Here is a 14,536-nt window from a genome sequence, read left to right on the forward strand (position 1 = left end):
TACTAGTGGTGTACCGCAAGGATCTGTTTTGGGGCCACTGCTGTTTGTCATTTTTATAAATGACCTGGAAGAGGGTGTAGAAGGGTGGGTTAGTAAATTTGCGGATGACACGAAGGTCGGTAGAGTTGTGGATAGTGCCGAAGGATGTTGTAGGGTACAGAGGGACATAGATAGGCTGCAGAGCTGGGCTGAGAGATGGCAAATGGAGTTTAATGCGGAAAAGTGTGAGGTGATTCACTTTGGAAGGAGTAACAGGAATGCAGAGTACTGGGCTAATGGGAAGATTCTTGGTAGTGTAGATGAGCAGAGAGATCTTGGTGTCCAGGTACATAAATCCCTGAAAGTTGCCACCCAGGTTAATAGGGCTGTTAAGAAGGCATATGGTGTGTTAGCTTTTATTAGTAGGGGGATTGAGTTTCGGAGCCACGAGGGCATGCTGCAGCTGTACAAAACTCTGGTGAGACCGCACCTGGAGTATTGCGTGCAGTTCTGGTCACCGCATTATAGGAAGGATGTGGAAGCTTTGGAAAGGGTGCAGAGGAGATTTACTAGGATGTTGCCTGGTATGGAGGGAAGGTCTTACGAGGAAAGGCTGAGGGACTTGAGGTTGTTTTCGTTAGAGAGAAGGAGGAGGAGAGGTGACTTAATAGAGACATATAAGATAATCAGAGGGTTAGATAGGGTGGATAGTGAGAGTCTTTTTCCCCGGATGGTGATGACAAACACGAGGGGACATAGCTTTAAGTTGAGGGGTGATAGATATAGGACAGATGTTAGAGGTAGTTTCTTTACTCAGAGAGTAGTAGGGGCGTGGAACGCCCTGCCTGCAACAGTAGTGGACTCGGCAACTTTAAGGGCATTTAAGTGGTCATTGGATAGACATATGGATGAAAATGGAATAGTGTAGGTCAGATGGTTTCACAGGTCGGTGCAACATCGAGGGCCGAAGGGCTTGTACTGCGCTGTAATGTTCTATGTTCTATGCATCTAGCCAGACAGGTTCTTAGAGTGCAGAATTTAAACATTAATCTTTATTTCATAACAACTATATACTCTCCACATAGCCTCTGTGGCTCCTTCAAAAGCCATGCTGTATCTGTTCTCGAGTCTCTCCCACATGATCTCTTACATCATCATGGTAAGCGGTATTCTTTACATTCAAGATGAACCCTTTCAGACGCTAATACTGTATCGCCACTCCAACCCCACTGATTGCTCATTCAGCTTCTCCATTTGATTGTGGATACTTAGGAGAACTAGTTAGATGAACAAATCCACATTTTTCCGCAAAATCCGTGAAGTAATTATTTGCAAGTTGTGGTCTATTATTGGTTACTATCTGATCAGGTATACCATGTGTTATGAAAACTGCTTGTAAAACTCTGATGACTGCTTCACTTGTTGTTGTGCACATCCGTTTAATCTTGATCCATCTTGAGAAGTAATCGACTATAATTAGATAGGATCTCCCATCAAAGAAGAATAGATCCATCGCCAACCATTCCGACAGTCTGATTGGGAATTGGGTTGAAATTAGAGGTTCTCTCTGATTCTATCTGTGAACTGCACATACATCACATTCAAAATCAGTTTTAGATATCCTTCGAGATTCTTGGCCACCACACGGCTGCCTGAGCCCGTGCTCTACATTTAGTTACACCCATATGACTCTGGTGTATTTGCTCCAAGATATTTACTCTGAGTGACTCTGGAATCATCATTCTCTCGTCATATACCAATAAATCATCCGCTATAGTCTTTTGTGTTCAAAGAATATTTTCATTCTCTTACCCTAGGGACTCTGTTGAGGTCAAACTTGCTCGCAATATTGCCGGACATAGATGCATTCTTCATCTTGCCTCTGCGCCTGACGAATCTGTTGGACTTGCTTCTTCCTGAGTTCTCTGTCCATGTAGAACTCCTACAAGAATGTGCTACATTTCTCTTTCTCGCTCTGGTAATCTTTGAGCAGCATGGTGGGCTGTGCTGTGTTGTTCGGGTTCTTTCTCCATTGGGCAGGCTCTCTGGTGGAGTCCAGACTCTCTGCAGTGCTCAGGTCAGGGTGTGGGGCTCTCCCTCTGACCCGGCTCAGTCTCCCTAGATCCATGAACAATTTTGGGAATTTCTCTTGAAAGTGACTCCTGGATTCTTGTTGTTTAACTTCTTCTACTTTCTCTATAAGATGAAGGTCAATACAAGCTCTTCTATTTAAGAGTGAGAACTGCTGAATTCTTAGGACATACAGTGTTTCTAATATCTGCTTTCCCTTGTACTGAAGTGTTGCTTGTAACTCCCCCTTTACTTCAAGTTCAACCCCTCCTGGGCCATGTAACTGAGTTTCCCTTGGTTGCAGAAAGTATGTGGAATGCTACGCCTCTTTGTCTGATAGGACTGTTACACTTGCTCCATGTCAAATTTGAAATTAGTGATATGTCCGTTGACATATATGTCTGCAGACCAAAATGCCTGATCGGACCATTGATCTCGCCAAGAAAATGTGTCAATTTCTCTGCTGCAGGAGGCTGTTTAACTTAGTTAAACACTCTATTCTTAAATGCTTTTCCTTTAGAGCTTGAGGCAATGGAGATTTTATTTTGGTACATCTTACTGAAATGCCCTATTTTTCTGCAATAAAAGCATTCTACTCTATTGGCAGGACATTGTTCACGCTTATGGGTACTTTTGGTACCACATCACCAGCAGGGTTTAATGGCCTCTTTTACTACCTACACCCCGCCCCCGCCCCCCAGTGTACCTTTTTTCCTGGTGCCTCTTTTTCAGCCCTCTGGTGAAGGAACTGAACTGTTGCTGGAGGTTTCCTGAACCAAGGTCTTTCTTCACCTCGCAGGATTGTTCTGTTGTTCTTCCTGTCCTCAGCTTGCCTCACTAGCTGAATAGCTTTATCCAGGGTGAGGTCTTCTTTGGACTGTAAAAGATTCGATATGGATTCATCAGCAACACCCATAACAGTACGATCTCTTATCAATTCTGCTTTAACGTCTCCATACTCACATCCCTCTTGCAAGCCTGTAAAGTTCATTGATAAAAGTATCAAACGTTTTGCCCAGTTTCTGAACCGATTTGTTGAATTTTGCTCTTTCTAAAATCTTAATATTCCGCAAGTTGAAATAAGAATCAAAAGCTTTTAAAACGTCATCGAATTTGGCAGATGTTTCATTAAAACATTGTCTTGCAATTATATCATCTGCTGTAGCACCAATTGAACATAACAGTGTATCCACTTGCTGTGATTCAGGCTTGCTGTCTATCTTAGATACAATTCTTTTTCTGAGAAAACTTGTTTTCCATAATACCCAGTTTTGAATCTGATTGGAATTCTCTTGACTTTTGAAACTTTCAGGCTTTTCTATTTTTTGATCCATGTTGTTTTATTTTATAGATTGTTTTTTAGTGCTCCCCTTTCAGAAACTCTTTTTTTCAGGCTAGCTTGCTTTAATGGACTGCAGCAGGTGTTTTTGAGTGTCCCCTGCTGTTTTTAATAGGCTGTTTCGTTTTTTTTTCTTTGCTTGAGTACTTCCCCATGTTTATTCAGCTTATTGAATGGAGTTGACACAGCTGCTTGAGAGTTCCCTGTTGTTTGAATAGACTGCTCTAGGGTTTTCCCCTTTCTTGGAGAACTGCAGGTTATTTGTTTTTCTTCTTCAGGCTTGGCTGCATTAATGGAGTCTCCCTGCTGTGTTCAGGGGTTTCCCACACTTTTCGGCAGTTCATGCGCTTTTCGGGGGTTTCCCGCTCCTCGACCTCGCATTCAGCCCAAGTGCAGGATTGGACTTTTCCCCACTTTTTTTTTCTCTAGCCCGATGCCTTCAGAAATTTACTTTAAACACTTCAGAGCTTCTTACTGCGATTCCTTGACTGTTGGCACGATAACTCACCCGATCAATGGAATTGATTTTTAGGCAGTCACACTTCTGCTCTGTGGAGCTTTTCTCAGCCTTTTAAGGTCTGCAGTTTTTTTCTCTTTTCAGCTAGTTTTAAATTTTCTCTTCTGGGTAATAGAAGGGTTGTTGTTTCAAACTTTTTCTTCTGGGTGCAGGATCTCACCACTGATCACCATATTATATGTTTGGCTCTGTAAGCTGCCACCATATTGAGTCTAGCAGAGAGGTTTTTGGACTGTAGTATTTAGACATTAATATTTCATAACAACTACTACATACACTTCACTTCTGATGAAAGGTCACAGACCTGAAACGTTAACTCTGTTTCTCTCTCCACAGATGCTGCCAGACCTGCTGAGTAGTTTCAGCATTTCTAGTTTTTATTACATACACTTCACACTTGCTTGTGTGGCTCCTTCAAAAGTCACACTGTATCTGTTCTCAAGTCTCTCCCATATGATCTCTTACGTCATTATGGTGGGTGGTCTTCTTTACACTCTCTCAAGATTAACCTTTTCAGACCCTTATACTACAGTTCCCACTGCCAGAGGTCTTAGTATGAGTCACTACATTTCTCATCTATGCTCAGACTAATATTATAGAGGCCCTGGGCTCTCTCCTCTGGTTCCCACATGCTCAAAGATCACATTGGGAGACACATTACTGAGGGCATCAAAGATCACATTGGTACCATCAGCTCTGTTATCATTTGGATCAATAGGCATTACAAGATAGTGCTCAATAACAGGGGCAAGGCTGGAGCAGGCCAACAAAATATTTAGACCATTGTATCACATTCCCCTCAATTTAATGATGGCAGATGTGACAGAAAGTGTGCAATACTAGGTTGCCCCCAGTGCTGAGGACTTTGCAGAGCTAGTAGCTGGGTCATCTAATAATTAGCTTAAGGAGCTCCAAGAGACTTAACTGTGATACAACACACAGCCATCTCTCTGACTTCTGTCAGAAGCGGATCATCTAGAGGGAGTAAAAGGTTAGGATCTGGAACGCACATGACATACAGTGTCACCAAAGCTAAATACTAAGCTCAGACAGGCATCACTTTAGGACAGACCCTGTGAAGATAGTTCCCTATGGTTGTTGCCTGTGCAATAGTTGGTGGCATCTTGGGTCCAGCCAATCAGGTTATGTTGTTTGTTGATAAAGTTGGCATGTTTTCTTTCATCTGCTCCTACTGAAAGTGTATTGAGATTGTCATGCTTCTGTGGTATTATGGTTAATCAGGAATTAATGCATCATATTTGTGCCAACTCAACTTTGGAAAGTTCTATAGACTTCTATAGACACTTGGGGTAGCACTTTCCCACCGGCTACAGGACCCCAATGTTGGGACCAAATGGGGTCCCAAGCCTGCACTTGCTGGCACTGAGGCCAGCACAGCGATATTCACAGAGGCAACCTCCTAATTGGCCACCTCCGAGCTCACTGTCCAAGTAAGGATGGCGAGTAGACACCCGATGCTGCTGGCCCAATCACCAGGAGAGGTGGGTGCTACCGAGGCAGGTAGGAGATCGAGAGGGTGCCTCAACATAGAAGCACCCTCGGAAGGGGAAGTTCAAGATAAAATTTCAGATGGGCCAAATAGAAAGGCTCCTTGGATTAGAAGGGAAACCCCTCTGGATGACTCAGCATGATGAGAAGTTGGAGGGTGCAGGACACTCCAAGATCTGCTCAACTGAATGTCGATGTTGAGCCTCGGGGGTTATCAATGAAAGGGAACTTGTGCAGCTGCAAAGCGAACTGCTTCTGTCAGCATTTCCAGAGGCAGTGCGCACCCATGGTGAGAGATTGGAGGAGTCTATTTCTAACATGAGTGCCATGATGTCTCAGACATTTGTGCTGATGTCCACCTCCATGAAAAGAGAGGCCACCTTCATGGAAAATCAGATGAGGCAAGTCACCAAGTGCAAGCTGGACCAAACCAATGGCCTGCACGTTCTGACTGCCAGTTTATACAGAATGGAGCAAAGCCTTGCCTTGGTGGCTCAACACCTCACTGAAATGCAGCATAATGCTCTCCAACTTTTGACTAGCAGGGAAATGTAGGTGTGTCATGACAGGCTGTGTCAAGAGCACATGGCAGTGGAGACTCTTCTCAAGGCACTCCCGCTTCTCATCCTATGCCAATTCCACCCATCCCCTCAGACAAAGCCACACCTGCTACCCCCTGCCCGATGACTGAGTCTGGTGCAGGTGGGCCAGTCTTTGGCGGGGCCCTCACAGATTTCAAAACACAAAGGATGTCCACCACAGGCATCTCATGTGCCAGAGCAGTGGAATGAGCAGCCTTCCTCTAGCTCAGGTGAAGCCACAGCACTACATAGGATAAGAGGAAACAGATGAGAAAGACTTTTTAGTTGCACAAGGTGATTAACTTGAGTGCTTACACCAATGTTAATGGGGTTATACTGATGTTTATTTCAATGAATAAAAGACTTTATGCCATCTCCTCATTCTCACGGCCTCTGCTATGTTGCATCCCCCACTCGCCACAGACAGTTGCTTTCAGGCGAATGGTCTGATCAGCCTTTAAGAGAAAGAGTGGGTGTGAATGTGATGGTTGGCCGGTTACAAAGAACAAAGAACAGTACAGCACAGGAACAGGCCATTCGGCCCTCCAAGCCTCCGCCGATCTTGATGCCTGCCTAAACTAAAACCTTCTGCACTTCCGGGGACCGTATCCCTCTATTCCCATCCTATTCATGTATTTGTCAAGATGCCTCTTAAACGTCATTATCGTACCTGCTTCCACCACCTCCCCCGGCAGCAAGTTCCAGGCACTCACCACCCTCTGTGTAAAGAACTTGCCTCGCACATCCCCTCTAAACTTTGCCCCTCTCACCTTAAACCTATGTCCCCTAGTAACTGACTCTTCCACTCTGGGAAAAAGCTTCTGACTATCCACTCTGTCCATGCCACTCATAACTTTGTAAACCTCTATCATGTCACCCCTCCACCTCCGTCGTTCCAGTGAAAACAATCCGAGTTTATCCAACCTCTCCTCATAGCTAATGCCCTCCAGACCAGGCAACATTCTGGTAAACCTCTTCTGTACCCTCTCCAAAGCCTCCACGTCCTTCTGATAGTGTGGCGACCAGAATTGCACGCAATATTCTAAGTGTGGCCTAACTAAAGTTCTGTACAGCTGCAGCATGTCTTGCCAATTTTTATACTCTATGCCCCGACCGATGAAGGCAAGCATGCCGTATGCCTTCTTGACTAACTTATCCACCTGCGTTGCCACTTTCAGTGACCTGTGGACCTGTACGCCCAGATCTCTCTGCCTGTCAATACTCCTAAGGGTTCTGCCATTTACTGTATACTTCCCACCTGCATTAGATCTTCCAAAATGCATTACCTCACATTTGCCCGGATTAAACTCCATCTGCCATTTCTCCGCCCAAGTCTCCAACCGATCTATATCCTGCTGTATCGTCTGACAATCCTCATCACTATCCGCAACTCCACTCTTTGTGTCGTCTGCAAACTTACTAATCAGACCAGCTACATTTTCCTCCAAATCATTTATATATACTACAAACAGCAAAGGTCCCAGCACTGATCCCTGCGGAACACCACTAGTAACATCCCTCCATTCAGAAAAGCACCCTTCCACTGCCATCCTCTGTCTTCTATGACAGAGCCAGTTCTGTATCCATCTTGCCAGCTCACCTCTGATCCCGTGTGACTGTTATAATGAAGTGTGTGTTGGTTGGGGCAGGGTGAGGGCATAGGGTTTCTAATGGAACTCTCAGATGATCTCATGCACACATATTAAATGAAGCGTGCCTGGATGACTCCATTGCAGGCTTCTCTGGCAGACATGTGTGCAGCTGCAGGCATCATGGCCATATCTGCCTCCTCCTCCTCCCCATACTCCTCCTCAGATGCCGGGCGTTCTGCACCTTCCTCCTCCTGCAACTCCACTCCTCTCCTCAGTGTGATGTTGTGCAGAGTACAGCAGATCACAAAACTCTTGGTGACCCTTGAAGGGGCATATTAAAGGACACTTCCAGATCTGTCAAGGCACCTGAACTGCATCTTCAGCAATCCAATGGATTGTTCTATTATTGCCCTGGGGTCATATGATACCTGTTGTATCTCTCCTCTGATTCACAGGTAGGGTTTCCTACAAGAGTTATCAGCCAGGTCTTCAGAGGATGACCCTTGTTTCCCAGGAGCCAGCCATTGAGGCTGTGTGGAGGAGAGAAAACTTGTGGGAGATGTGATTGCCACAGGATGAATGAGTTATGGGAGCAGCTCCCTGGATATTTAGCGCAGACATGCATTATCACACTCTGGTGTTCACAAGCTATCTGAACATTGAGGGAGTGGAATTCCTTGTGATTGATGAAGACTCCAGGTTGATCTGAGGACACCTTGATTCCCATATGTGTGCAGTCAATGACTCCCTGCAGCAGTGGAAACGCAGACACACCAGCAAAGCCGGCAGCGCTATGTGTTCAACTGATCTCATATGTGTCAAAGTTCATATAATTGAGGGCCTTGGAAAACAAGGCATCAGTGACCTGGGAGATGCTCTTATGGGCAGCAGATTGAGAGATCCTCAAGATGTCACCAGCAGATCCTCAGGAAGGAGCTACAGGCAAAGAGTTTCAGGGCTGTGGTGATGGCTACTTGCAACTTATGCCTACCTGGTCGTCTTGGAAGGAGGTTTCCTTCCATGAGGTTGCAGATGACAGCAATGACCTGTCGCAAAAGTTTGAGCCTTGTGAGACACTGTTGCGCTGTCATGTTGCGGAAGCTCACTCTCTGTCCCTATACCCTGTGTTGGGGATATTTCTTTTCTTGGATTGCAGCTCTCTGTCCATCCACTCTACTGTGGAATGGCATGTGGCTGCACAGAAGGCAGCTGCTGTTGCTATGTTTTTGTTTCTGGTGCTGCTGTTGTTGGTGTGGCTGCTTCAACTGTTCCTGGTCCAGGTTACTACTGCATAGGTTACTCCCACTCTGAAGGCTGTCAGCAAGGATGTTGAGATGTTGAGATGTAGGACTAAGAGGAAGAGCAGGCAGGGAGATGTTGCTGAGCACAGCGGGACTGGTGGTCTGAAGTGCATTTGTTTCAATGCGAGAAGTATAACAGGTAAGGCAGATGAACTTAGAGCTTGGATTAGTACTTGGAAATATGATGTTGTTGCTATTACAGAGACTTGGTTGAGGGAAGGGCAGGATTGGCAGCTAAATGTTCCAGGCTTTGGAAGTTTCAGGCGGGATAGAAGGGGATGTAAAAGGGGTGGGGGAGTGCATTACTGGTTAAGGAGAATATCACAGCTGTACTGCGGGAGGACACCTCAGAGGAGTCATGCAGTAAGGCAATATGGGTGGAGCTCAGGAATAGGAAGGGTGCAGTCACGATGTTGGGGGTTTACTACAGGCCTCCCAACAGCCAGCGGGAGGTAGAGGAGCAGATATGTAGACAGATTTCGGAAAGATGTAAAGGTAACAGGGTTGTGGTGGTGGGTGATTTTAACTTCCCCTATATTGACTGGGACTCACTTAGCGCTAGGGGCTTGGATGGGGCAGAATTTGTGAGGAGCATCCAGGAGGGCTTCTTGAAACAGTACATAGATAGTCCAACTAGGGATGGGGCCATTTTGGACCTGGTATTGGGGAATGAGCCCGGCCAGGTGGTCGAAGTTTCAGTGGGGGAGCATTTCGGGAGCAGTGACCATAATTCCATAAGTTTTAAGGTACTTGTGGATAAGGATAAGAGTAGTCCTCGGGTGAAGGTGCTAAATTGGGGGAAGGCTAATTATAACAATATTAGGCAGGAACTGAACAATTTAGATTGGGGGCGGCTGTTTGAGGGTAAATCAACATCTGACATGTGGGAGTCTTTCAAACATCAGCTGATTAGAATCCAGGACCAGCATGTTCCTGTGAGGAAGAAAGACAAGTTTGGCAAGTTTTGGGAAGCTTGGATAACACGGGATATTGTGAGCCCAGTCAAAAAGAAAAAGGAAGCATTTGTAAGGGCTGGAAGGCTAGGAACAGACAAAGCACTTGAGGAATATAAAGACAATAGGAAGGAACTTAAGCAAGGAGTTAGGAGGGCTAAAAGGGGTCATGAAAAGTCATTGGCAAACAGGATTAAGGAAAATCCCAAGGCTTTTTATACGTATATAAAGAGCAAGAGGGTAACAAGGGAAAGGGTTGGCCCACTCAAGGACAGAGATGGGAATCTATGTGTGGAGCCAGAGGAAATGGGTGAGGTGCTAAATGAGTACTTTGCATCAGTATTCACCAAAGGGAAGGACTTGGTGGATGATGAGCCTAGGGAAGGGAGTGCAGATAGTCTCAGTCAATTCATTATCAAAAAGGAGGAGGTGTTGGGTGTCTTGCAAAGCATTAAGGTAGATAAGTCACCAGGGCCTGATGGGATCTACCCTAGAATACTGAGGGAGGCAAGGGAAGAAATTGCTGGGGCCTTGATAGCCCAATGCATCCTCATTGGCTACAGGTGAGGTCCCAGAGGACTGGAGAATAGCCAATGTTGTTCCTTTGTTTAAGAAGGGTGGCAAGGATAATCCAGGAAATTATAGGCCAGTGAGCCTTACGTCAGTGGTAGGGAAACTATTAGAGAGGATTATTTGGGACAGGATTTACTCCCATTTGGAAACAAACAAACTTATTAGCGAGAGACAGCATGGTTTTGTGACGGGGAGGTCGTGTCTCACTAATTTGATTGAGTTTTTTGAGGAAGTGACGAAGATGATTGATGAAGGAAGGGCAGTGGATGTTATCTATATGGACTTTAGTAAAGCCTTTGACAAGGTCCCGCATGGCAGACTGGTACAAAACGTGAAGTCACACGGGATCAGAGGTGAGCTGGCAAGATGGATACAGAACTGGCTCTGTCATAGAAGACAAAGGGTATCAGTGGATGGGTGTTTTTCTGAATGGAGGGATGTGACTAGTGGTGTTCCGCAGGGATCAGTGCTGGGACCTTTGCTGTTTGTAGTGTATATAAATGATTTGGAGGAAAATGTAGCTGGTCTGATTCGTAAGTTTGCGGACGACACAAAGGTTGGTGGCGTTGCGGATAATGATGAGGATTGTCAGAGGATACAGCAGGATATAGATCAGTTGGAGACTAGGGCGGAGAAATGGCAGATGGAGTTTAATCCGGACAAATGTGAGGTAATGCATTTTGGAAGGTCTAATGCAGGTGGGAGGTATACAGTAAATGGCAGAACCCTTAGGAGTATTGACAGGCAGAGAGATCTGGGCGTACAGGTCCACAGGTCACTGAAAGTGGCAACGCAGGTGGATAAGGCAGTCAAGAAGGCATACGGCATGCTTGCCTTCATCGGTCGGGGCATAGAGTATAAAAATTGGCAAGTCATGTTGCAGCTGTACAGAACCTTAGTTAGGCGACACTTAGAATATTGCGTGCAATTCTGGTCGCCACACTACCAGAAGGACGTGGAGGCTTTGAAGAGGGTACAGAGGAGGTTTACCAGGATATTGCCTGATCTGGAGGGCATTAGCTATGAGGAGAGGTTGGAAAAACTCGGATTGTTTTCACTGGAACGACGGAGGTGGAGGGGCGACATGATAGAGGTTTACAAAGTTACGAGCGGCATGGACAGAGTGGATAGTCAGAAGCTTTTTCCCAGGATGAAAGAGTCAGTTACAAGGGGACATAGGTTTAAGGTGAGAGGGGCAAAGTTTAGATGGGATGTGCGAGGCAAGTTTTTTACACAGAGGGTGGTGAGTGCCTGGAACTTGCTGCCAGGGGAGGTGGTGGAAGCAGATACAATAGCGACGTTTAAGAGACATCTTGACAAGTACATGAATAGGAAGGGAATATGGGCCCCGGAAGTGCAGAAGGTTTTAGTTTAGGCAGGCATCAAGATCGGCGGAGGCTTGGAGGGCCAAATGGCCTGTTCCTGTGCTGTACTGTTCTTTGTTCTTTGAGATGAATGTGAGTTTACTCCAAGGCAGTTGAAAACACTTCCACAAAGTTAAAATTGATCCTCAAGGTCATGGTTCCAGGCTCTCAGAACTAATCCTAGAAGCCCAAGTCTTTCACTATGGATGATCATAAGCTTTGTGATTTCGGTCTTTAAAGCCTTCCCAGTATGTCAATTTCAGCACACAGTCACTTCCTGCTGTGCACGCATGTTGATGATTCTGGCAAGATGCACAGTGCACAGGAAACTCATGCACTGGCTGTCCTAAGCCAGAATGCAGGGTTAAATTCAATGTTAATTACATGTTGCATAAAATAATGACCTTCCTGACAACTGCACGGAGGTTCCCCACTCACCTGCAAGCCTGTCTGGGTCAAACCCAGAAGTGAGCGTGATTATGCTGGGTTCCCATCCCAACACCCCTTTTTGGGGACTTTACCCCATGCCCGCACCTGAACCTGCCTCCTCTTGGCAATTAAAATTCTGCCCAATGTATGTTAAATTGGAGAGGGATTTTCCAGGGTACTTTTCCTTTATTGGCCCTGGGCTTTTATCTTTGTCTTGCCTTTCCCAAGAGATTACATGGCTGCAGTGGCAGGGTGGGGGCTGGGGGCAGGTATGATAGACTAGTTAGTCTTTTCCCACCCATCATTTTTGTATGTGCCTACATTTGTAAATGGAAGGGCTTGCTCCACTGATAGATGAGGGGACAAAGGCATTGCCTTATGTAGTATTACGCCAGACCAAGAAGCTCCAGGTTTAATCCTCAGTTCCCACTGAACTAACCATTCAACTGGGGCAGCAGGGAAGCTACAGTTGGACTAGGATATGGTAAAATCAGCAAGGATTTCCACTCCTGATCATTATCCAGTTTCCCAGCTACATCATTTGCACGTGCGGGCATCAGGTGAGAACAGGATCTCGTTCAGTGATGATGCTCACAGTCCAATTTCCCTCTAACATTCCTTCTCCTGACTCACGTATGAGGAATAAGCATTTGGGTAAGGCACCAGAGGGCTGTTAGCACCCATGGAACTGCACCACAGCAAGCAATTAGCACTAGAGGAAGAAGAAAGGAGAAAATTGATAGAAAGAAGTCTAAACATTTCTATAGAACTTGTAACGAGCAAAGATTCACGATAGGAACATTAGAAACAGGAGTAGGTCGTTGAGGTCCTCAAGCCTGCTGTACCATTCAATTAGTTCATGGCTGATCTGTATCTCAGCTCCATTTATCCACCTTTGCTCCATATTGCTTGGTGCCCTTGCCTAACGAAAATGGGTTGGGATAGTCCCAAAAGCATTTCTTAACAAAGTACACTAGCTCGCGCCACCATGCTGCTTTTCATGGTGAAAGCTGGTCATATTGCAATTAGCAGCACAGTTTCAGCTAGCAATGCCTCCATTTAGTTGAAACAATTGAATAGGTAGCTTCTTCACACCCGGAAGAGTGGCTGTGGGACATAAATATTCTGAGATATCCTAATGCACAAATGTATCTACGAAATAAGAGAAAATGGTCAGAGCTGAATGTAGAAAATTGCATCTAGAGATAAACAAGAGATGAAATCAAAATGAAGGAGATTTCTGATCAACGCAGGAAAGCTCGTAGGTCTACTTCTGATTTCTGATTGAAGCCCTCTCAGAGGCTGACATTCTCAACAACATGACAATTTCAATGACTGGTGTGTGGTCCCCTTTCCTGTAGTACAGCTTTCTGATCACTTCTTGTATTGATGCTGTTGACATCAGATACTTTAAGCAGGGGGAGAGCAAGTGGATTGGTCTAAGACCCTGTTGAGTCCAGAAATGCAGCAAAAAAGCCAAATTAATAGAAAAAGATTAAAGAAGATATATTAAGTGGTTAGAATAATTTCAATCGCATATAGGAGTTAGAATGCCTCAGCCATGTTTGTAGTGCAATCCAACCAAAATAATTTGAATTTTGTTTATGTTTCAGCTACGTGATCTACAAAAACTCAGCTGCTTAGATCTGTCCTCAAACCAGTTTCACAGCATGCCTATCTGTGTGCTTCGAATGTCAAACCTCAAGAGCCTAGACATTAGCAACAATAAACTGAAAGACCTGCCTCAGGATCTAGACAGGTAACTGCCTGATTAGCATGGAAAGAGAGTTATGCAAAACCTGAACTGGCCAAAATTGGCACACAATGGGCTGGATTTTGTTCCCAGCCCGACCCCGGGTTCTGTGGCAGGGATGGGTGGGGGCGGTGTTGCGACAAGAGAATTGGAGCGGCAGTGGCCGCCACGGAAGCCAACACCAGGATTGACGGACCCAAACTTCCTGGCATCTGGGAAGCTCCATGGTGGCCCCTCTGCTGTTCTGCAATGGGACCAGAGTTAGCATATTTAATTTACATATTAGCACTAATTAAAATGCAAACTGCAGCAATCTTACCTTCAGTTCCCGATCTTCAGCGTGATGTGCGGAACTCGTGTCTTCACTTACCCGTCCATGGAAAATTGGCGCCACTGAGGTGGGGGAAGGGGTGAACTGTGCACTCTGATGGGTGTGGGGGAGGGGAAGGGATGAACTCTGCACTCTGATGGGTATGGGGAGGGGTGAGCTCTGCACTCTGGTGGATATGGGGAGGGGAAGGGTGAACTCTGCACTCTGATGGGTATGGGGAGAGGAAGGGTGAACTCTGCACTCTG

The 14,536-nt window shown here is 45.7% G+C and overlaps 1 protein-coding gene across 1 annotated transcript in view; it reads left to right on the forward strand.

Annotated features, from left to right (window-relative positions):
* lrrc2 (leucine rich repeat containing 2) overlaps positions 1–14,536 on the forward strand; it is a 91,058-nt gene that overhangs the window by 47,945 nt on the left and 28,577 nt on the right. The window contains exon 5 of the mRNA XM_068029018.1: positions 13,821–13,966. Within this exon, the coding sequence (XP_067885119.1) occupies positions 13,821–13,966 (146 nt within the window). The remainder of the gene's footprint in view (positions 1–13,820; positions 13,967–14,536) is intronic.

This window comes from Heterodontus francisci, chromosome 4, assembly GCF_036365525.1.
Source record: "Heterodontus francisci isolate sHetFra1 chromosome 4, sHetFra1.hap1, whole genome shotgun sequence".
Lineage (NCBI taxonomy): Eukaryota > Metazoa > Chordata > Chondrichthyes > Heterodontiformes > Heterodontidae > Heterodontus > Heterodontus francisci.